Source organism: Anguilla anguilla, chromosome 1, assembly GCF_013347855.1.
Source record: "Anguilla anguilla isolate fAngAng1 chromosome 1, fAngAng1.pri, whole genome shotgun sequence".
Classification (NCBI taxonomy): domain Eukaryota; kingdom Metazoa; phylum Chordata; class Actinopteri; order Anguilliformes; family Anguillidae; genus Anguilla; species Anguilla anguilla.
In genome coordinates, this window is record NC_049201.1 from 15,384,047 (window position 1) to 15,407,926 (window position 23,880).

The following is a 23,880-nucleotide window of genomic DNA, read 5'->3' on the forward strand; positions in this document are numbered from 1 at the left end:
ATCTTGTCTAATGTTAATGTTTCCAGAAAATAACAATTGTGGTAACATACATATAATATGGCAAACAACAAATAGCCACCATATTGCAGTATGTAGTGGGTATACGAAAAACATTTCTCACCTAATTATATGTTTGCTTTTGTTTACGCTACATTAATTGGAGGAACCCTGTTTTCTGCATAGTTCTAGTTCAAGCGTCAGAAGAATGTGTATGTGTGTGTGTTTCTGTGCGTGTGTGCATGCGCGTGTTTGCGAGTGTGTGTGTGTGCGTGTGTGTGTGTGTTCATATAACCTGTGTGATATTTTGCTGCCTTTAACACTGTTTTCAGAAGACTAGCTAGAAACATTTTGGAATTTGGAATTAAATGTTAATGCAACATATAATTGTACATTACTCTACTGTACAAACATATCTTATAATGAGGGAAATGTATAATAAGGATGATGACTATTGGGGGAACATGCTCCCACTCTATTTCTTTATTTGGGGGTAGAATCAATGTGGTACCAATGATATTTGTAGCAAGTCAAACAAAATGAGTATGAGCAATACTTGTCAAATTTCGCTGAATATCTACAGAGCACTGGAACTCACATGAAATTAATGAGTGAAACATTTCTTATGGGGTCAAAAATGACATGCCTGTGTCGTGTTAAACTGAATAATGAATTGAAATTTGGTTTAAGAAATCTTAGAATATGAATATTTTGGTGTGAATGTCAACGTATCCAACAAAAATCTGTATCCTATTGTAATATAGGCAATAGGTAAACACAGATCATTGGGGAAAGCAGTTATAATTAATCAAGGGCGCCCTCTACTGTTTGAAATTAATGTCTACAGAAGGTTTATCAAACTGAAAACAATTAGCCACATTAATTCTGGTTAAGAAAGATATTGTCAGACTAGCTGAAAATAGTCTACATTTAGCATGAAAGGAAGAACACGTCACATACATTGACACAACTTTCACAACATCTGAAGTCACAGGGGAAATATACTTGGCTTGGGAGGAGTATTGTTTAAAGAGAACTTAAAAAAAAAAAAAATTAAAAACAGCCTCAAACATGGTGTCAATCAATGCACGAATAATCCGTTAGATTCAAATTAAGATTTATTAACAACATGTCAATAAAGCTGTGAGCTTTATTTGAAAACAACAGACATATGATAAAAGGGTTTCATTATTCGGTGTCTTACTCATTTTGCTTCTGGGAGCAATATAAGCGATATACAACGAATTACAGAGTAAAAATCAAATACGTGGGTGTGACACAGTTTGTCAGTAGATACAGTAATGACCCAGGATGACCCCAAATAACCGTCAAGGAATGCAGGAAGTGATACGTTAATATACATTTATCACTGCACTGTGGTCAAAAAGAATTAAGGTTTGGTGTTTTGCACAGGCTGTTATTACAAGTGTGGAAACAGGAAGAAGTTGGAAGAAATTCATACATTAATTAATTTATACATGCGTTCTGAATACGTGTAAATATCCTGTAGGCTATGTCTAGGTCATCACCTGCCTTTAAGGTATTCTCGCTTCAAAGACTTACCCTAAGTGATTTCCGGGTTCGAAGCTAAAGCACGGCATTACCGAATTAGCTTACTGTGAAGGATTCAGGCAGCTTAAGTGGCAATAGTTTGTACATGGCCTTCCAGAACTGCGTTGGTGTAGGTTGTCATACATAAAAGTAGCATAGACGACTGAGCAACCACAAAGCCGTGCCACTCCTGATGGATAAAATAATCGAGGTGAGCTATCGGGATATGGTGTGTTATGCTATAGATGTTACGGTATCGTTGCCGGTTATACTTTTCGGGCGATGATAAAGCCATAAAGACGTTGTTCTTATATTTAACATTAGCTAATGTAGTTTAAGTGAATCAACAGGTTCTTTACTGGTACTTACTGGTTGTGGTCTTGTGGACGTTGGCTGAGCCTACTATTTTTTTTAACGTATGGATTAGAAAATGCACCTGTCGCTGCCAAGGGCACAACAAGAAGTCTAATGCGCTGATGTTTGGGGAAAAGTATACGGAAATAATATTTCGTGTTCTGGAGGATAAAGGGAATTTTTTTAAAATTCAGTTTTCAGAATGAAAAGTAGGCTACTATATTTGCGATCAGTGTTTCTGCGCTGTTTCCGAGGAGTTAAGCGGTTTAGCTTGTAATTACTGCTTCTTCGGAAATGAGTGAGCAAAGATTCCTCAGTCATGGACTATCCTGTTACAGTAGCCTATATTGGCTATGGTTGAACACTTCTAATCATATTCCCGTACTGTTAAATACTTGAGCATAGCCATTTGTTGACGTGTTCATTCGGTGCAGGTATGCCATGGTATAGCTCCGAAATGGACATCTTTATCATTAAACGTCTATAATTTAAACGCCTGAAGCATTTTGTGCATAGCCTATAGGCTTATCATCTGAACAGCATTCACACATTCTGTTTATATTGGTGGACATATTAAGCATTGATTTCAGTACATTCAAAACATTGCATTTTCGATTGTAACGTTTTGAAGGTCATGAAACTTTAACAAATTCCTTTCGTTCGAAGTCATAGTAGGCAGGCCTCGTTACAGAGATTTATTTGGCTGCCTGCATGGGAAGATGTAAATTGCTGGACAATCGGTGTGCTATCTTGTTGCTATCACCCTACTGATTTTACTCGTTCGGCTGGTTCTTTATTTCCATTAGCCTACTCCCATAGCGTATTTTAAGAATGGAAATTAAATAGCACTGGCAAAAACGTAAGTAGAATTTACAAACATAACATACACGTGTAAATAATGAGGCTTTTCCTACGTTTTGCAGGAGTGGTGAGTTCAGAAATATGCTTGTAGCCTACTTTGACAAAGTAACGCCGTGGTCAAGCAGGAGGACGGAATCCAGTAAAACGGATGGAAACGAGTGAAACTGGATTAATCCCAAGGCTATGGAATGCATGTTTCTGGCAAGACACGGAGTCTCTCAGTTCACCACTTCAGATAGCACTTGCTTGCCGCCCGATTTAAGGTTATTTTCTCAACTGTAGCCTACACAGACAGATCACCATCACACTGAAATGAATGAACCGGCAATTTTAGATAGCTGTGATGGAAACATGTCTACCAACTCAGTTTATGATTCCTCTGATTTTGAGGATTCCTTAGATTTTGAGGATTCACCTGCCCAGGCTGTTTACGCACCAGTCAACGCTAAGTTGGACAACTCATTTGGTGAATGGACGCATTTCGTTGAAGAGGACAGGTGGAACCAACATCACCAACGCTCATCTTCTTCTGACCTGATAGACCCATTGACCGAATCACATTTGGAAACCTCAGAACATTCAACGTGTGCCAAAGAAAAGGTTTGATTATGTCCTATGCTGAAGAAAATTCAACTATAGATATGACCTCCAGGTGCACCTATATATATATATATATATATATATATATATATATATATATATATATATATATAAATATATAGTTATTATTATTGTTGTTGCTCCCATTTATGAAAATATTTGAATTCACCAAAATATATGATGTACATTAACTGGGTGTTGTAAAATATTTTTTTAAATTTGGCATGCCCTTTTCTCACTTTAAGCATGTGCCCCTCAAAATGTCTCTGCACAGCCCTGACTAGTTGTGTCACTCTTTCAGATATTGATGAGTGAAGCCAAAGAATAAGGTTGCAACAGCACAAGAGAAAGCATGTGGGCTTGCTCAGTGTTGCTCTCTGCTAATAATTAGCCATAGGATCACTTTAGAAGGCAGGGCTGTCTTGTCTTGACTTGCTGGATAGAGTCAGCATCTGCAGTCATCATGCAACCTTCCTGTATGACTTCCTGTGGCTATGCTGGTAAACGGGCAAATTATAGATTGAAAAGATGCAACTGCCAGCATGCGCATATCAGATTTCTCCAGTTCTCCAGAAAACCTCAGTGATAAAAATACTTTTGATGAACAGGGTGGCAAATTGGTTTGAATTTAGTCATTTTCTGTGGGGCAAGCAGGCCATTGATCCTCTTTGCAACACTTAAGCTGTAGCATTCAGGGCCTACAGAAAAAAAGGACTGATTACAAAGACATGTTTTCTCACCTGTCTTGATGACTTGAAATTTTCTACAGATTGTTGAATCCCCAAGTCCTTGGCAAATTTTTCACAATTCTTTTCCAATGGTGAACACATCAGAAGATGCACCCACCGATGAGGCGGAACCTCTGCTCCAGCTGTTGCAAAAATCACCGGAAACCTCTCCATTGAGCTCACCTGCGTTGTGGTACAAAATATTTGAGCTTTACACTTACTTGATCCTGTAAATTATATTTTTCTAAACATGAATAAGCTTTTACAAAGCCATCAGCTTCACCACGTGTCCCTGCTTCATCCTCTGTGCAGTGACGCTGCCTCTCTGTGGAGCTGCCTATCGAGGGAGCCCAGTGGGCTGAGGAGGTCGGGGGCCAGTCTCTGCCCCCACACTCTCAGAGGCCTGCGCTCTGCCCTCAAAATCTGGGAAAATGCCAGCTCATACCCGGTGAGTGTGGAGAGAAACAAACGGTGCACACCATCCTTTCACAAGCCTTCACTAATATTCTGGCCTATGTGGATGAGCTAAGAAACATGTTTGATTTGATTCCCCGAAATTACTGACTAACAATGCTTGCTAGTGATTCAGTCATGTTACGTTTTATACCTTTTGTCAACATTTTTTTATTGAACGTCCTATGGTCATTGTAATGATTTCTGCATTTTCATGCTCCCCACAGAAATGCTCCTAAATAACTTTTGTAGTGTTTTGTTCATATACTGCGCCCCCACAAATAAAGAACCGAAGTGTATGTGAAACATGTGTTTGTCCACTGGGTGGTGCTGTAGGACTTTTCTGCAGTCATAGGCAACATGCCTACAGTAGAAAGAAAAATAAGTGAAACCTGTCTAGACACAAGACCTGACAATACTATATCTGAGAGCAGATGCATTCATTACCAGATTACTTACACCCAGTTTCCAATAACCAAACAGAAGGTTATACATTGCTTTACAAAGAGGAACCAACACATTTTATGACAAGTTATGACAGTTTCATTGTACTGCCAGTAAGAGCATATTAAAGGGAAAAAAATACGAGATACACTTTCTTAATTCCAATGCTGAAGTGGCTAATTTGGTAAATCTGAATGAATGCTCTCAGGTGACCTGTGAAAATCATGTACCTCTTGAAACGATGAAGTGTAAGATTGAACACAATTCTTATGCATAAAATACACAAATGAAATCAATCGATTGATTGTAACACACTGGATATTTTTTTTTTGTGTGTGGACATGGTGCCGATGTCGGGTTCGTGTATAGAAACGCAGGCCGATTGGAAATCCACAGACAGTCTCAGGAGACTGTAAGAGCACCTGCAGCTGTATGTTTGATCTGTGTGAGAGGATGACCCTGACTGCGCTCTCCTCCAGCACATTAGTGGCCGGTATGCTTCCTGTGAGTTTACACCAGGTCTGATGGGCTTCCTGCGATGGATCCTATCGACGTGTAATCAGAATCACTCGATTTGAAGCGGGATTACCTCTCGGACCTGCGTGTTTAGCTTGTTTAGCGTCTGAAACGTACGCGACGCACAGCCCCTGTAGTGCTGCCTGTCTCTCAGACAGCCGTCCTGCTACAGACAAGCGTGAAAGCAGCCCATGAAATATTTAGAGGCGGTTGACAAGTATTTCTACATATCAACCCTTGAAAACCTTTTGGCATCTGGGGAAAGGATGGGTCATTTAACAGCACCAATAATAAAGCCTAAGAGCCATGTCTTCACAACAACAGTTTATGAATCCAGCTGAAATTAAAGTTTGATTCCATGTAAAAATTCTAGCCGGAAATTAGCATTTGCTCTCTTATGAAACATGAGCACAAATAATGTTCCCTCTTACCTTTTCATCGATCTTATTGTATTATGTACTTGTAAGCTTATGTCTGGTTGTCAAATTTGCCAAATGGAAATAAGGGTTATGTGATATGAAGTTAGAATTTAGAATCTGTATAACCTTTCATCTGATATGTATGAAAGTACATATAATAACTGGGTAAAGAGTTTCTGAAATAGATTATACACTCCTAAAGTGACTATAATTTTGCTAGCACATCTAACATATCTCCAACCCCTAGAATTTCTAGTAATGCAATGGTAAAAGATAATGACTTGCAATGAAACATTTTTTTTCCACCGCAAAGCCAACGATTTCTTTGAAGCATATTATTTGAGAGCCTTCAGAGAACCTTGTTGAAATGACTCAGACGTCTCACACAGGAAGTACTATACAAGAAAAAAAAAAAAGAAATTTCCGGACTTTCCAATGAGCTGAGCAGTTCCTTCTATATAGTGTTGCGATATTAACTACACGTGCCTACCTACACAGTGCCTTGTTTGTATTGTGTATTGTACATTGTGTAGTAGGTTGTGGTTGCTGTCGTCAGAATTGGGCCGGAGGCAATGTAAGGAAGACACTCCTTCATTTCCATTCCGCCAGCAAACCGCATCGTTGTCTTGCATCTCCTGCACTCCTCCCTCCTCCTCATTTATTAATCCCTCACTTTTCAGCGGAACGTGCCTCCTGCTGAGACGAGCCCCGTGGAGACCAGTGGGGTGCCACCGAGTCCTCCTGCCGGCCCGTTGATCCAGACCAAGGTGGGGGGAAGAGACCGTGCTCCGCTCCGAGTGCAGGTCTTGTGAGAGAGAGAGAGAGAGAGAGAGAGAGAGAGAGAGGGAGGGAGGGAGGGAGGGAGGTAGAGGGAGAGGGGACACGCCCTTATGCTTCCACAGTCATTCTGCGTTGTGCTTTTCCTTCTTTCCTAATGAGCAGAGAGGGGTGTGTGATAATTTATGTGTGCGACTGAACACCGCAGGTGGGTGACAGCAGTGAGATTTTTAAGCCCCTAACGAAGGGCCTGTACATTATTAATAACACTGTGTGGTGCCTGGGGGGGGGGCTCCACTTTGAGCGAGATGATCTTAGCTCGTCTGAGGTCGAAGGGAGTTTACCCATTTAACTGTTTTACCTCAAGAAGCTGTGACTTTCCGGCTGCCTCCCTCTCCATTCCTCCATGCGCTCCTGTGTCATTCCCACAGCTACTGGCACCTCCCCACCATCGAGACTCCCCAAGCTTCCTCTACCAGATCTCCCACCAATGGGTCTCCAAGCACAACCTACGTCTGCAAGATCACAGCCACAAAAAAGGCTTCTTCTTCTGAGTCCTGCTCCAAAGCAGTCAGGGACCAGGACAAGGGAATTCCATTCCTATAAATGGAAAACTATTTAAGGCAACTAATGTAAGCCTGATAGTAGACATGCTGCTATTATCAATTCCTGTACCATTTGTCCTAGGATTAGTTTGGTACGATGATTTTAATAGCGGAATTTTGATACTATAAGGAGTTTGTGTATTCGTACTAAGTACTGTAATTCTGGAACCCACAGAGTTGGTTTTACTGTCACTCAAGTCCAGACAAAAGTGCCTTTGTGCAAGAGCGTCAGCCTTTCCAGATGTAGGCTGTCTCTCTCTAATTTACAGACATAGTCGGTGAGCTGTAAGGAGTCTCTCCACCCAGATTTATCTGTGCTATTACTTTATAGCTGCTTAGCATACTCACGTATGTATTATTTCCTTTAAAGTTGACATTTGGAGTTTGCAGAACAAAAACAAGCAATTTGAGGGTGAGTACAACCTAAGAATGTTCTATTAGTTTCAAGGAGCCAGGGACAAAACATAAGCTGTTATAAAATAAAATCTGTTACAAACTTATTTATTTATTATTCCTTATTTGTCGTGCCTTGTTAAATTCTCAAATGCACATATTGCATTAAAGGAACAAAGCTTTGTTTAATTGGCTTATTAAACTGTTTTTTAGGAGTTAAACCATCTTGAACAGGTTATAAAGTTAATCAGACCACCAAAACCTTCTCTTCAGATGCCATAGGAAAGGCTGTGCCGTGTTGTTTCCAAACAGGGCTCTAATGTCTAACTCCTTTTGGAAAAGGGGGAAAACTCCTCACCGAGATGATGCAATTCACGGTAAAGCTGGAAATATGTAAGAACTTCTTCCCACTTTCTACCAGCAGGGGGCGATCTAAGGCCTTCCATTCATTTCTTCAACGAGTGAACTGTTTTCCACTTCGCTCTTTGTCTCAGGATTGCATGCAAGGCTCTTCATTTGTTTCACCAAATGATGCACTTTAGTACCTTCCTATGAATTTCTGGTTTTAGAACAGAAAGCCAAGTCACCCTTGTAGAATAGATTTTATCTCAAGAGATTTCCTAGTTATAAAAGGGTAAATAAACAAAAAATTGTAATAATTACAAATCTGCAAGGTAGAAAACCAAAAAGAACAGTAATTCCCCAAACAAAACAACATAGTTGATATATTGTGTTTAGGAGTAGTACAAATGCTTTCCATAAACACAAGATACTGAGTGGTGACAAAACCAGACAGGATCAAAAGTATGAACTGCAACAATATATGAGGGCTTGGAGAAGATTTTTATTTTCCATTTATATTTTTTATTTAGACCTGCTACAAAGGTATTGCATAGAATATAATGGTAACAAAAATATGAAATTATGTACACAACACATACACACAGGTTCAGATAGGAACTTAAACCAGTGAAAAATCCCCTTTGAAAAAATAAAAAAAAGACATCTGAATTATCATGCAATGCAGTTTTATGGTCCAAGTCATTCATGTTGCCCATTTAATATATAGCTAGATGCTTAAATATAATATAGCATTTACCAAGCAACACAGAGTTGAGTGTGGCTAGTAAAGGACAGTGTTTGCTGCAAACCGATAGGATAAAGGCATAGTAAACTAAGCTCTGGACTTGCCACTAACATGAAAATGTGTTCATATTGCACTTAGGACATGAAAGTGAAACTTTAGCAGTCATCTTTACAGCATTTTGAGTAAGTCGCAAGATCTCAAGTAATTTATGATTGTACAAACCAAAGGCTCGCAAGATGTGCTTTCTGACCTTACTGTACTCAAGGTTCAATTTTAGTGGCCCCACTTGAATGGTCTCAGTGCTTTCCAGGTATACACCATAGTCTTTTAAAGATAACTGCTGCTGAACGTAAAAGCTAAACACTTTCTTGTAGTAATACTGATCTTGGTATGAAAACTTAACAAGCACCAGATATTGTTAACTTACTGACATCTTTAAGGACAATCTCTTCGAAAGCCAACTATGAAAAAAGAAACAAGCAAGAGTTTTTAAAAAATACAAACACGGAGAATGGTATGTAAAGGAGCTGCAGCAAGAAATCGCAAACAGAGAGAAATTAAAGGTTGCAGAGGCAAAAGGGTGGACCTGGGCCTCAAACTAGTACTGTATCTACTAGTAGTAGTGGGTTACATTGCCCGAAGGGTTCTTGCTAGAGGAACTGGGCCTGTCCATTTGATTAGAAACCAGATGTAAGGTCCACTGTGCTTCACTGGGTACTTCATTTTAATATTTTAATTCTGGGGGAAAAAAATGCATTAAAATAATAAATAATATGCTGCTTCAGCCATGTTACCAATGGCAGGTAATAAAGAGTGGTTTGTCAAGTTACTGTTGAGTGAAAAAAAAATGTTTGAAGAGCTGCCTGACAATGGCCTGATACAGACATTTATTTTCCTCTTCAAAGACAGTAGTGCTACATACGTTTGAAATGAGTATGAACTAAAACTCACTGAATTTGACTGCAAAATAAATATTTACAAACAGATTTACCTTTCAATTATATATTTTTACATGTGAAGAGGTTCGGCAGGAGTGAGAACTGCTGGCACCAGTAATCTGTACAGCCTGACAAAACCTACTGATCAGATTTCATTAAATTAATGCAATATATTATTTCAAATAACTGCCATGATAATATTTAAATAAAACCAAACATAAAATACAAGATGTATAAATACAAATATACACACAACAAAAAGCTTATAAAGCTTAATAAAATCTTTAAGTGATTTTACATACAAGACAAAGCCACATTAGTCAAAAAATATCCGTAATGTGATCTTAACACATTTTAGATATGAAATGGTTTCATATTTGTGTTTACAGTATGTTTCCTTAAATAATACAGTATCTACAGTGAAAAAACGATCTCAGGAAAAAAGAAGAAAACGAAAAGTGGGTCCGATTCACATGCCAGCACGCAGAAGTATAATTCCTGCTCATATCATAATAAAATGAATGGCTGGGTGTGCTTGTTTGTGGTCAGCCAGGGTGGAAAGTGGAAACATCAGAGCATTCAGTGTTTGAAGAGGCACCAGTAGCTTTATGGTGTCTAACTAGCGCAGGACACTCCCTTTTCCTCTCGTCTTTCAGTTCTGTTAAGCCACAATATTCACACATCAGAGAAAAACATACTGCACTTAACTTGAAATGCACATGATTAGTTCCATTGTACAGTAAATAGTAACCTAGATAGACAACCTTTGGAGTAATATAATGATAAAGATTGAATTGCTTCTTTTGCAGAATCTATTGCATTATATTAAGTGTAAATAGTCTCCTAAAATTGAAGACAGGTAAGGTAAGGCAAAGCAAGGGTCTAACTGTGGATAGAATCTTAATCTCGTTGCTAAAATGTGTTTTTCCAATCTAACAAAGGGGGGCTCACACTCCGCCCACACCTCACCTGATTGGCTGGTGGCAGGCTATGAATAGTAATGATGGGTCTTCCACAGGAGGGGGAGGGGGAGGGGGAGGGGGGGCTTCAGTGCACACAGCAGCTTAAGCGGAACGCTCATTTCCACAGGCAAGTACCTCCATGTGCCCACAGCCTTAGTGCAAACGGCTCGCCAAATTACAGGACATGAGCATCACTCCTTGGTAGTGTGGGAGTAAAGGATGGACGGGAGGAAGACTGAAATTTACAGTTTGGTGCTGTTTTCCACCATAGGGATTAAATGAAAACAACATGGTTTTTCAATGTTTTTGCAACAGATTTCAGGCAAACTGAATAGGTGGGCAGACCCATTTGAGCCAGAACCAAGCACTTGAGGATGCCGCTAATACCTAACTCAAATCTCTTTCTGCTTTTTAATCGTCATGTGCTAAAGATGATGTAGGTAACTGAGTGGTGAACAGATACATCATAAAATTTCCCGGGACAATGACTTCTCTGAGACCAAAAACAAGAGGGGCAAAAAATCAGCTAAGGAGTATAAAGAAACAGGCTTATACGACTGCTGTGTACACACTGCTGTTTGTATTTGGAAGTACCATTCAAATGAGTCGTCTCTCTGCTCTGTACAGACCCGTGTTGAGTGGCAGAGCGATGTTGCTAATAGAGACCAGAGGACTTGTATCAGTCTTCTACATTAAAATCCCAAAACACTGCTATGCTGTGTGTATCCTGTCTGAAAGCAAACAGAACTATAAATAATCTTAGAGAACTATAAATAATCGCCAGTATCTATGTATTATTTAAAACAGTACAAACACTAAAAGTACATTAAACTGCTAGGACTAGATATCAAAGAATTTGTGTAAAGCCCAAAAGCTGAGAAACAGTGTGCTTAATGCAGATCAACAAGAGGTAGAGTTAGCATTATATATTTAATGTTGCTATCATGACGGACTTCATGATGGAATCAAATCCATTAAAGGACATTATAATGGTTTAGAAATACATATTAAAAATTCATTTACAAAAATAAGCAACTTTCAGTTGAAAAAGCTGAAGGCATTGCCTTATTACACAAGTTGATTTTTTTCCAATTCATTTTCAATCGAGCAGCTGCATGTAAGGCTATAATTTTGTTGTCAAATGCAATCGAAAGTTCAGTAAAATAGCTGATAATGATAATACTTTGTGTTTCTCGCTGTAGTCTTTACATTTTTAAATGTAAGAAACATTGCATCAGCTCTCACCACACTTGTGTTTCATTCTACAGTAGGTGTGCATCAGGCAAGTCTCTGTATTTGTCTTTTTATATAAATATATTGTGTTAGATTTGTATAAAAATAAATAGCACATTTTTAAAAACAATTTTGCTGTTCTCACCCCAAATACATTTATGAAAATAGAAACAATAGAGAAAAAGGAGGTTTTCAGGACCACACTAAGATTCACAATGTCATTCAGGTCCTTCACAACCACAAATGGATTCCCAAATAATGAGATCCAGGCCATTCATGACCCCACAAGGATCTCCATGATGCGATCCAGGTCATTCATGACCCCACAAGGATCCCCAAATAATGCGATTCAGGTCACTCATGACCCCACAAGGATCCCCAAATAATGCGATCCAGGTTACTCATGACCCCACAAGGATCTCCATGATGTGATCCAGTTCGTTCAGGTCTGTGAGACACAGCTGCAGGGTGCTGGCTGTGGTACAGCTAGGGAATGACTTGAGGCCATCGTCAGCTGCAGGGGTGGCACCGTTGGCCCTCAGTGGGGGGTACGCCAGGACAGAGGAGAAGTCAGAGCAGTCGTACATGGAGGTGTCAATGTCCTCAAAGATGTCATCAAAGGCCAGATCTGTCAGATAGCTGGTTGAGTTTGTGATCTCAAAGGAGCTGAACAGCAAGTCTGGTGTCCTGCTCTCCTCTGGTTGGGTGGAGAAGGTGGAGGAGGAGGAGGAGGATGACGAAGAGGCGGACGAGGAAGAGGAGACGCTCTGCCCCTCGCTCTCGGTGCAGCCCGGGCAGGCTGGTGGCCCTCTCTCCCCCTGCGTGCCACCCTCCTCTCTCAGCAGGGAGGGTGGTGGGCACAGGCTGGTGTCAGAGTCCGCAGCGGAGCCGTCCCCGGCGAGGCAGTCTGAGGGCACGGGCGGCAAGCTGGGGGTGTGCAGCGGCGTGGCGGCGTGGGGGGGCGAGGGGGCGGGCGCGGCGGGCGGCTCCCAGCCCTCCCGCCGCATCTCCTCCTGGATCTGGCGCAGGGTGTTGGCCAGCAGCACCGCGCGGTGGAGGCTGGGCTCTGCCCGAGTGTGGCAGCTCTGCAGCTTGTCCAGGCACAGGTTCAGGACCAGCTGCCGCTGCTGCATGTAGGGCAGGTCCAGCGCCGGGTCCTTCGCCCCCATCGCCTCCTCGCAGTCGCTCAGCTTGCGCTTCACTCCGCGCCCCAACATGTATCTGAGGGGGAAGGAAATGACGTTAACACTACCATTATAGACAGTCATTACAGAATCAAATAAAGCCATTCAATTTTAATTTGAGTCTTAACCAGGTGAGGCCATGGCTGGGCGGTAGCATGTAGAATTGTGCAGTGCTGCAGGTTACTGTGCCTCTGTTTTATGGAGCTGCAGTTTCTTGTTGCGCAGACCGTTGTGCCTGAAAGACGGATTGCGTGCTGCTGCTCCAGGTACGGGGATTCTGCACACATTTGAGTCTGTGCGAATTGCTCTTCTCAAGTAAGGTTCAGAAAGGCTTAGAACATCATTCTGCCTGCAGTCAGGCAACTGTGCAAAGCACAACTTTGCTATATAACCTGGTCATACATGTAGCCTTCCTGTCATAAAATGCACAGTGTTTGTTTGGCAACAGACTACAATCATGATTCCATAAATCCATGCTTCATCTCGTGCAGAATGGGCACAGGCTTTTTATCATTTTTTTATAATTTCTAATTAAAAAACCCATGATATCAGCATGTCTGTGCATTTTTTATTAAGACTCTCAATGAACAGTTACAGGATTTTTTTGTATTTACTTCAGAATTAACTGCCAGCTATCTGGCAAAAATTTATAAAGGCATTCAAAAACGTTTCTTTTTTCAACAGTAGCATGCGATTTAACCACCACAGACTGCTTCAGACTCAGACAAACATCCCCATATAAATTCTGCTCCACTGCTAGTATTATAATAAGCAGTGTAAGGGCCTTAACGGGTGAAAATACAGGCCTGAGTGGTTGCTGTAATATTGTGATCACTCGTCCTCTATTCCCATCTATTCTTGCTCCCGTCAGCAGTATACACAGGAGTGCTGCAGCACTTTCTGCACACACACACACTCACACACACCTAAGCGCGCACGCACACACACACACACACACACACACACATAGTCTCAGAGGGCTCCTCTCCTGCAGGAAACACAAGGCTCCAAGAGGAACGCACTGGTCACCATGGTGATTCATATCAATCTACCCTCCGTGTCAGCTCTGGAACCTGTTTCTAAGTAAGCAGGCTCCCTGCCAGAAGGCTGGGCCAGGCATAGTAGTCCTCCCCACAGTCTGCTACCTCTCCAGATTAGACTTTAACCCAAGGCTGCTGCACAAAGTGAGCAAGGCTGGATGTGTAAGGAAAAAATTAAAACTAGCATACATACTGAATAAATTTGTTTACGCAAAGTGAATGTTATTGTTAATTAATTGTTATCAAGCAATTCACCTCCCCAACCTTCCCCAAGGGTTAAGTTAGTAAATATCACAATTTTTTATAAATTCTTCACACAACAGCAATATTGCAATGCCACAGCATATATTTTAGTGTAATTTCTTCAACCAAAAGAAATTAACAGAAGCCTACACTGTACACAAAAAAGTGAAAACAAAACAATTGAATAATGCAAGATATGTATAAGTTAATTAGTTATTGTTACTGTACTGTATTTTCCTCTAAACATGGTATCGTCTTAACACGTCCGCATGAGCCCATACCATGATGGTATGACCAGCAGCCACGCCACTTTGTACCCTGCTCTAGCTGAACCTAAGCAGATGTGGGCTTGGATAGTATTTGGATGAGAGATCTCCTGGGAGAAATTATGTTGCTGCTGGAAGTGGCATTGGTGGTCCTTCTGGTCGCATAAATCCTGGTGCAGTGATGGGGACACTGTGCTGTAGGAGAAGCTGTCTTTTGGATGCGATGTTAAACCAAGGTCAGTCATTAAAGATCCCATGACACTTATTGCAAAGAGTAGAGGGTTCCCTGGTATCCTGGCTAAATTCCCAACCTGGCTCTCTCAATCTGCCACCTAATGTTCCCACAATTTAATTGGCTAAAATAAAGTTCCACCCTCTCTACCTAAGCTGATGTGTGTTCAGCGTTCTGGTGCAAAATGGCTGCTGTGCATCATCCAGGTGGGTGCTACGCATTGGTGGTGGTTGAGGAAAGTTTCCCTCTCATTATTTTACTATTAGTAGTACTATTTTTATTTTATTATTAGTTCTACTTAAGAAAAAAATCCTGTCAACAGTCAAAAGTAAAATAATATTAGGGATGCTTAAAATTAAACTGGTATATTTCTTATGAGGTAAGCAATACATCACCCACTTCTACTGGCAACTTGGTCTTGAGGACCATTCATATATATTGATAGAGTAGAAAATGAGGAATATAGCCCAGATTAGTATTCACTCTAATTACGCTTAATTACTTGTTCAATTAATACCTTGTTCTAGATCCATCACAATTACAGGACTAATTACCCCATAAATTAAATTGCATATAAAATTGTATCACTTGGGGGCACAATTTAACTACATATCTTCTATCAGTTCTCTTCAGAATGAAACCATTTCTAATGAATAAAAATATACATTAATAATCCATTTTAAAGTACCCCTATTTTCAAAATGTTATCTACGTTTCTCTGACATTTCAAGAACAAGGCATATACTGTAGACCAATACAAAGTTTTAAATCAACTGAAAGTATTATCAATATGTAGTAAAAGACACACCAATACCCCTTTTACAGTTTTTGGGACACATTAAGGACTAAATGACTAGAATCTGCTCAGAAATGTACCAGGTGTATTGTGCCAGATAGTAATGACCAAATCTCATCAAGAGCTATTTCTATATATATAGTCTTCATCTACTGCCAACAAAATCCCTTTGAATATTGACCGAATCAGAAAGCAGGATGGTGCAACCTCATCAGAGCATTTGAACTTCGTAAAAACATGTAAAAGAAGATACAGGCAGGGTTTTCACAATTTAGTTTCACAATTCAAACTAATCCATGTTAATTGTATGCTAAGCAATACTCTGCTAAACCATATGTTTGGTGAGTCCTGTAGAAACTCTTGTGTACAAGTGTACAGGTATGCATCCTCTATTATCATCTTGTAGGCCTCTTTCCCATTCTTTGATGTATTTTCTCCCCAATTTATTTCCTGTTTGGAGTGGGCACCATGCTGGAGGCTCTGATGCAGAGGGTCCCCCAGGAACTCGCGCTGAGCTAAGCCCACCCTTCCACAGCCAGACCAAGTGTTCAGCTACTACTACCAGTCTTAAGGCCGCTAGGCTATGAAAAACTATGTTGCAAACTAGATTTGGTGCAAGGCACATTCAACAAAATATTTTTATATTCTGCAGAAAAATACCATTCACTTAATTTATTTATTTAATTATTGCATTTTGTCTCAGGGGTGTTTCTGACAAGTGCCATTGTTTACATGCTGTTATACACACCTGGAATTTTTTTGATACCATTAGTTTTCTGTACATCACATATTTGTGCAACATGTTGTTATATACAGATTAATTCAACTGTGCATAAATGTAGGCTACTATTCATCCTCTAGTACATAAAATATGTATAATAAAAATTTATGTACTATCCTTGAACACACCAAGATATGTTTACATCACTACCAATGCCAGTTGCAGTAATCAGTGCCATCTTCTTTGGTATGTGGGTATTTGCACACAGCCTCTGAAAAACTGCCAGTTTTCATGTGTTTCTGACATAATGCCTGGTTGCTACAGTGAAAGTGGTAGAAAAATTATTTTAAAAATTAATAAAAATACAAAAACATTAATAGTACAAATAAAATATGACTCCAGGACTTTCAAAGCTTGAGTTCCTAACTATTCTGTAAGGACAGTCATAGTTAGAGAAAGCAAAGCCCAGCCTACCACTGTCTTGGGTAAATGGCTTGTTTTGCACTCACAGTAAACACCACATGTAACAACCTTTTCTTCCTGAAATTTTTGAGTTTTTAACTTGATTTATTTACAGATTTCTTTTCTGAATCAAGATTGGTCTTTTACAAAATTCTGGCAGGTCAGCAAAATGTGAATAAAGAAATGAATCACAATGACCGGTGTGAGACAGCCTTGCGGATTAGTGCGGTATGGATTCAGCATCATATAAAACCCAGATTCAGTTCAGATCACACTTAGTGGGTATTAAGCTTGGTAGGGTTTTGACATTTTATTCTTTATGATTGATAGTTTCATTGGTTATGAACAACGCAGCTAAACAAAATGTTTTTTCTAACATACAGAAAACAAAATTCCATTTGTGCTATACAAATATATAATAGGCCATGCCCCCCCAAAAAACCCATCTCAAGCTGCAGTCTATCATACATATTGGCACAGCTTTTCAGCGCATTATTATATGTTGTGTAGAGCAATGGTCAGTTCCATTTCAATTCAGTCAATTCACTCTTTTTAAAAGTGCATTTCAACTGAAAAAAGGCCATTTTCCAACCCTGGTGAAGTGACCAGCACAATAAACTGCATGCCACGGCAACAATTTGGGGTTGGGGATCATCCAAGTAATTCTGAAAATGTGAGACAAGTATTGAAGGTTTCTCATGGTTAGCAGTGGTTTACACTGTGCTACTCTCCTGCCCAGTATCTTTCTTATTGTAGAGTCATAAACACTGACCTTAGTTGAGGTTAGAGACACCTGCAGTTCTTTGGATTTTCTTCTAGGATCTTTTGTGACTTCCTGGATGAGTTCTTGCTGGGCCCTTGGAGAAATTTTGGCAGGCCAGCCACTCCTGGGACGATTCACCACTGTTCCAAGCATTCTCCATTTGGAAATAATGGCTCTCTGTGGTGTCCGAGAGCCTTAGAAATGGCTTTGTAACCCTTTCCCAGCTGATATATTTAAACAACTTTTTCTTCATCTCTTCGAAAATTCCATTTGATTGTGGCATAGTGTGCTTGTAAAAACTTTTGATGACTACTTCACTCTGATTGTAAGGTTCAATATGAGTAAAGTTTAGATTCAACAGGGCTGGCTGCAATTAAGCTTGGCTGCATCCAATCAGTTGATGCTAATTACCAATTAAATTTGTGGAACTGGTTGATTGGGTAATTAATGGGGCAACTACAATTTCACGTGTTTAATATGGGTGTTTGATAACTTTTTTAATTAGATAAATGAACAAATAATTTTAAAAATGTGTTTGCTCAGTTTCGCTTTGTCTAATATTACACTGTCTAAAGATCTGAAACCATTCAGTATGACAAATAGGCTATGCAGAAAAGAGGTAAGCAAGAAGGGGGCAAATACTTTTTTCACAGCACTGTAAATCTAAATTACAGTAGCATGTGCGTTGCCTCATCTCCCACATTTGCAATTTTTCACATAGTGCATCATGCCCTGCATGTGGTGGCTTTCCAGGGTGTATTCCTGCCACTCGCCCAATGCATGCTGGGAAAGGCCCCAGCACCCCCCACGATCCCTGCCCAGGATAAGCAGGTATAAATGGATGGATGGATGGACATCCAGTAATAGTTTTCAGTTTCAGCCATTTCTATATTCGGTATATAGCTTACAATTAACCATACTAAACATTAACATCTCTAACATAAACTATTTAATTTTAGAGACACTGTCTGTCTTTTGGAAACAAAAGCCTTGAACACTTTCTCAATTAATGTAATCTAATTGTGATCTAATTGGCCAAAATATTAATGTTCTGAAATATTCTTATTTGTCCTTTTATCACATTCATTCTCCTTCCAGGTTTTCTTGTCACCAATAATTTTAATAGTAGAATTATTATTCTACAGAATGAATCCAAGGTGTTATTCGTCCTGTGACCTTCGTGATAATTTGTATAAACCCCCACAGAATGCCCCTCTCACCTGTGCATTAATTTGTTTCTTTTTAGTGTTATTTCTGTTCTGTTTCTTGTTTTTAAAGCGCAAATAAAAAAAAGAACTAATGAGGCAACATTCCCCCTCTCCTCCTTGCCCCTCTTCGCAATGAGCTCAGGTGTTAAATCTCCGTGCAGAAACACACAAACACATGCAGGAGGAAGATCCTGTCATCCATCCCACTCAGCAAGTCCACCCTTCTGCCATCGTCCAGTTTTCTGTGCAATACAACAGCAGACAGAGGTGAGTGGAAAAAAACCCTCAGCCAACGAGAGAGAGAGAGGGAGGGAAAAAGAGGCAGAGAGTACAGTCAAAGTGCCTAGAGAGGATTTCAGCGTTACGTAAAGGAGTACAGAACGTCTGTGGCAGCAGTGTAGCTGCCGCTGGGCTCGGGCTGCTGGAAGCCGGGGAAAGAGAAGAAAGAGAGATGCAGACAGTGATACAGAGAGCAAGAAACAAAGTGGAGATTCTACACTGGAGGGCTACGCTAGGGAGGACAAGGCCTGCTTCTCACTGTGTGGTCCTCAGATATCTGTATAATATTCATATGTGGAGGTGTATATATGGGCCAATGTGCTTCTAAAAGGTCAACAGAACATCGCTGATGCCATCCACTGCCACTCCCCGAAGTTAAGTAACAAGTTCATCAGAAATGAACCGGCACATATTTTGTGGACCCTTGGTATAATGGTCCAAAAGTTCCCCGGTGTTTCACTGACAACAGTGACAGCGCCGCCTAAGTCATTTGTCCCGAAAACATGTCCAAGTAAGAAAGCCCCATCCACCTGAAAGTAACACGGCCCAAAGCTTTTCTTCTGCACTGCTCCCCCCACCCCAGCCGCCCACAGTAAGTGCGCGCGGCTCGCACTCCAGGCCGTAAACAGGAAGCCTGGCTGTGGCGGCTCCTTCTTTCTCTCCTCCTTGCTGCGGGCGTTTTTCTATGTCCACGGTTCATTCATCACACTGCTACATGCAACCAGACATCCCCTGCCTGAATACTAAGTGCTGTTCCGGATCCCAGTTACAGAAATGGCAGCGGCAGGAGAAAATACCAGGGATTTATTGGTTTGTTTTTGCCGCTGCATGAGGAGGTGCATTGTCTGTGTGGAAATATGTGAAAATGGCATTTATTAAGAGCGTCAATTAAAAGCCGAAGCAAAAACTGTATTTTCGAGGAGGCAAGTAAAATTCTAATTTTCACAAATTCAATAAGCAGACTAATTTTTATTGGGCCTTTTATTCACAAACATTATATTGCTATTCGCATAAATTAAAAGTTTAAAATAAATGTGCAGTCTGTGGGAGAATAAACTTAAAGTAGCTGAGCCACATAACTCCAACAACATGTGTGTGATGAATCAAACAAATTGATCTACACATAAATCCATAAATATATTTCATAACATATGTGTTAATGAGTCGTTATTTTAATGTACAAAGTAACACTTAGGCCTAAGTAAAATGAAATCATCCATTTATGCAGGTATGTCTGAAAAAGGTAGGCTACTGTTTTGAATGATTGCTCAAAAATCAGCCAGAACTCCAAGCCTTGGCAAATACACTACAGATATTTTAACCCATCTGCCAAAGTTATTGGAAAAGTAAGGTACGAAATTCTCTAGTGTTTTAGCCCAATAGTCTAAACCACAACAACCGTTAAACATGTAATATCAGAAAGGATAGTACAAGGTGAACTGTATCAGAATTATTAATACAAAGCCAAACACCTTTCAGACAAAGGCATGAAAATATAGCCCCTGCCCCAACTGAAGTGAAGAAGATTAGGGGAGGTGAGGGGTCTTTTTTTTGGGTATTTTTTACCTCCATCGTGGAGGTGCACTTAAAAAGAGAGGGGAAGGAATTAATAACAGATGCATTTTGGACAGACTCCTTTATCATCATTCTTGTACCTTTACAACTAATGTTAATAACAGACTCGCTATGTAACTATGGAAACAGCAGAGTGATGCCATTACCCTTCTTACCTTTATTAATATTAGCTCCTACATAGCAATCGAGCCACATAATCTGGCTTGACACATTCTCAAATCAACTTTTGCACTCGGAACTAATGTCACCACAGAGAGAAACAACTGATTAGCCAAACTGATATTTGGTCCAGCTAGTGGTCATGTTATATCAATAGTTGAACTGAAAACATTTAGGAGCTTCTTTTCAACATTCAGTGACAGCAGGACAGATCAATAACTCAAAATGCTATTAGCTAGCTAGGCACTAGCTACATTGCAAAAACAAAGGAGACTTGGGGTATCAAGCCAGTTATAAATGCATGCACGTTCAGTGGAAGCAAGGTGTAAGGAGGCAGTCAGGAACAGGTGATAGTTTCCCATTTTTAATTGGGAAAAGCTTAAATATAATTTCTCACTTTTTTTTTTTTTTTGGGGGGGGGGGGTACTATTTTGGAAGTATTCAAAGAATACCATGGTGATGCTACTATTATTAGCCATATAACTGACTGCATTATAATTCCAGAAAAATTCAGACATGTCTAAATGATTACCCCTACAATCACTACAATTAAGTGTACTAAGAACTATCCCTTCACCCACAATAATGAACAAATATGTACGTATCGCTTGTCAGTTCCAATATGTGTGCTTTGCAGTCACATTCTATTAAACGTATACACAGTTCACAAGTTATTTATTTCAAAACAACAACAAGCAGTTCTAAATTTCACTACAAGTAATCTGACTAACAAAATGATTCGTGGTAGAAAGTGCACCAGTCTACTATCAGAATCTCCTGTGATTGTGTTTTGATGAGCTAGTGTTAATAAACTTCCTAGACAAAACTCAATTATTCCTGCTAAGGGTGTGAAATCGTTCTCATACTTGTAGTATGTATGTGTAATTCTGACAAACCTCCAACACTCCTGTTAATATCTCGCCAAATAATTATTAAGAATAGCTAAAAATGCAACACGGAATAATACCTTCTGTCAGATTACATTGCCTTCATTAGCGCAACAGAACACTGATTTGTAAGCAGGCTACATATATTTGTATTTATTCTTGCATGTACACTTAATATGCTACAATAACAGATTCTTCAGACTTTTAGTGGCGTAAACAATACACGCTCTACTACATAACTGTGTATGTGCTTACGAAAACATAGCTTGCATCTGAGAAGTTTCACAACGTTGAATGTTTTACAGTTAAAACTACCTAGATAAACAAGGCAGCTAGTTCGCCAACGCAAAGAAACACAACCACAACCTTACCTTTTGGATGTAATAATGTCACTTCATTCGAACTCTTCACCATAAAGTTGCTGCGCATGGTTAATATCGCAGAATACACCGACTCGTCTGCTTCCCTCTCTTCGGATCCAATATCCTTTTGTTTAACATATGAGTAATGAACAACTGAGACGCGAAAACTAAATATCTAATTTAAATATTCGGGAGCGATAGACAGCAGCTGTCTACGTCCCCTATTCCTTTTCCCTTGACAGCTGACAAACAAGTAAACTGCACAGGCGAGCTGGCTGGCTGACGTATACTTCTAAGCCGTACAGCTTTCTATCGGGGAGGAGCGGGGGGCAGGGGGACAGAGAAGGGGGAAAACAGTGAAAGGCGGAGCGCCAGCGAGTCTACCCGCACGCAGCAGCCGCCCCTCCCACGTTCAAGAGAAAACAGGGGACGGCCACGAAAGCTCACGGGGCAGCGAATGTGCAAGTGCATTTGAGTAAAGACTTCCCCTATACCAGGCTTGGCTATATTGCTTAATTGATTTCAACTGTGATCCCTCTATCTCATGCGGGCCTGTTATTCCATGCATTCATAACCAATTGTCCAGCAGCTTGAAACTCGATCGTAAAAACCGGTTAGCTACCTCGTTTTCATATATTTTATATCGCGCGACTGTAGGCAAACTATGATGTTTGATCAGTGCTAGAAAATCTGACCACTCAGTTTAAACCACACAGAACTGTATGTTTTAAACTCATTTCACTTGGGTCAGTTACTGTTGTACCATTCCAACAGCTTTGGCCAGCAGCCTACTTGCACTTCAAGTTAAGAATCAAACGAGCGCATATAGCCGCTGTATTTTATGTCCTCCATATATTATATGCCTTTAGTTTATTTGGCAGCAATGTCACATATTTTATTAATCTAGTACGTCTAATATATTTCCCAAAATGTGTACACGACAGTTAAACGTGTACCGTTTCATTAATAAGGCGAATTCCCATTTGTAGTAAAGAAAGTTGGACAAAATAACCAGTTACTGGCTTGTAGTTTCTCTTCATAATGTTATTCGTTTTTTATTTTTTTTATTAAAAAAAAAAAAAAACCTGTTTCCCTGATTGTGGGTGTTGTGTACCCTAAATCATTATAAAATTCATAAACAACAGAACAAAGGTTCAATTTGGGTCGGCACTATACTGCTGTAAATTATAGGTTTTAAAACAGTTATTTCGGTTAAGACAGCCATTTGTAATTTTGCTTGCTATCCTCTTGGATGCTGGTTTCATGCAGCAGACTTTAGGGAAAGAGTCGTGAAGTCTGCAGCCTGTCTCTGATAGCAACAGCAATCTATAAATGGAACAGGAGTGCTGAAACAAACGCCACAAAATTAGTCTCGTTCTAATTCTTATTCCGAAATTTAAACGATCTGGACAGTGGAACAGCAGGACCGAACTAAAACCCATGCTAGGTGACAAAATAATTTCTAATAATTTATGTTTCAAGCAAACTCTGCCACTCTAGGTATAATAACAAGTAGGCAATATTTGGCAGTTAGTGGAAACACACACACACACACATATATATATATATATATATATATATATATATATATATAAAACAGGGCAGCAACAATTATAGGTATATGCATTTTTGACGTCCTGGTATGTTTCTGCGTGTTCGGCATGTAAGAGCAGTGCTATAAAGGATGCTCACAAACACAATAAAAGCCAAGCCTTCAAAGACACAGCACACTCTGAATGTCACAGTGCTCCATCTCCAAGCTGTAAGGCACTGAGCCATCCAACC

General features: G+C 40.0%; 2 protein-coding genes across 5 annotated transcripts; one reads left to right on the forward strand and one right to left on the reverse strand.

Moving 5' to 3' along the window:
* Positions 1-1,511: 1,511 nt before the first annotated feature.
* si:dkey-229e3.2 lies at positions 1,512-7,805 on the forward strand. Of its 3 annotated transcripts, none has more exons than XM_035391989.1 (6): positions 1,512-1,537; positions 2,826-3,363; positions 4,133-4,284; positions 4,404-4,539; positions 6,604-6,690; positions 7,132-7,805. In XM_035391989.1, the coding sequence occupies exons 2-6, from the start codon at positions 3,076-3,078 to the stop codon at positions 7,252-7,254; spliced, it is 786 nt and encodes a 261-aa protein (XP_035247880.1). In that variant the 5' UTR covers positions 1,512-1,537; positions 2,826-3,075; the 3' UTR covers positions 7,255-7,805. The 3 variants fall into 3 exon arrangements, with proteins under 3 accessions (XP_035247880.1, XP_035247870.1, XP_035247889.1); XM_035391979.1 differs by lacking the exon at positions 1,512-1,537 and adding an exon at positions 1,548-1,759; XM_035391998.1 differs by lacking the exon at positions 1,512-1,537 and adding an exon at positions 1,548-1,759 and having other exon boundaries at positions 3,164-3,363.
* Positions 7,806-8,522: 717 nt separating this feature from the next.
* si:dkey-177p2.6 (uncharacterized protein LOC568712 homolog) lies at positions 8,523-22,477 on the reverse strand. Of its 2 annotated transcripts, none has more exons than XM_035391966.1 (2): positions 17,635-22,477; positions 8,523-13,139 (listed from the first exon to the last, which is right to left on the reverse strand). In XM_035391966.1, the coding sequence occupies exon 2, from the start codon at positions 13,133-13,135 to the stop codon at positions 12,320-12,322; it is 816 nt and encodes a 271-aa protein (XP_035247857.1). In that variant the 5' UTR covers positions 13,136-13,139; positions 17,635-22,477; the 3' UTR covers positions 8,523-12,319. The 2 variants fall into 2 exon arrangements, with proteins under 2 accessions (XP_035247857.1, XP_035247850.1); XM_035391959.1 differs by having other exon boundaries at positions 22,105-22,475.
* Between the last annotated feature and the right edge of the window lie 1,403 nt (positions 22,478-23,880).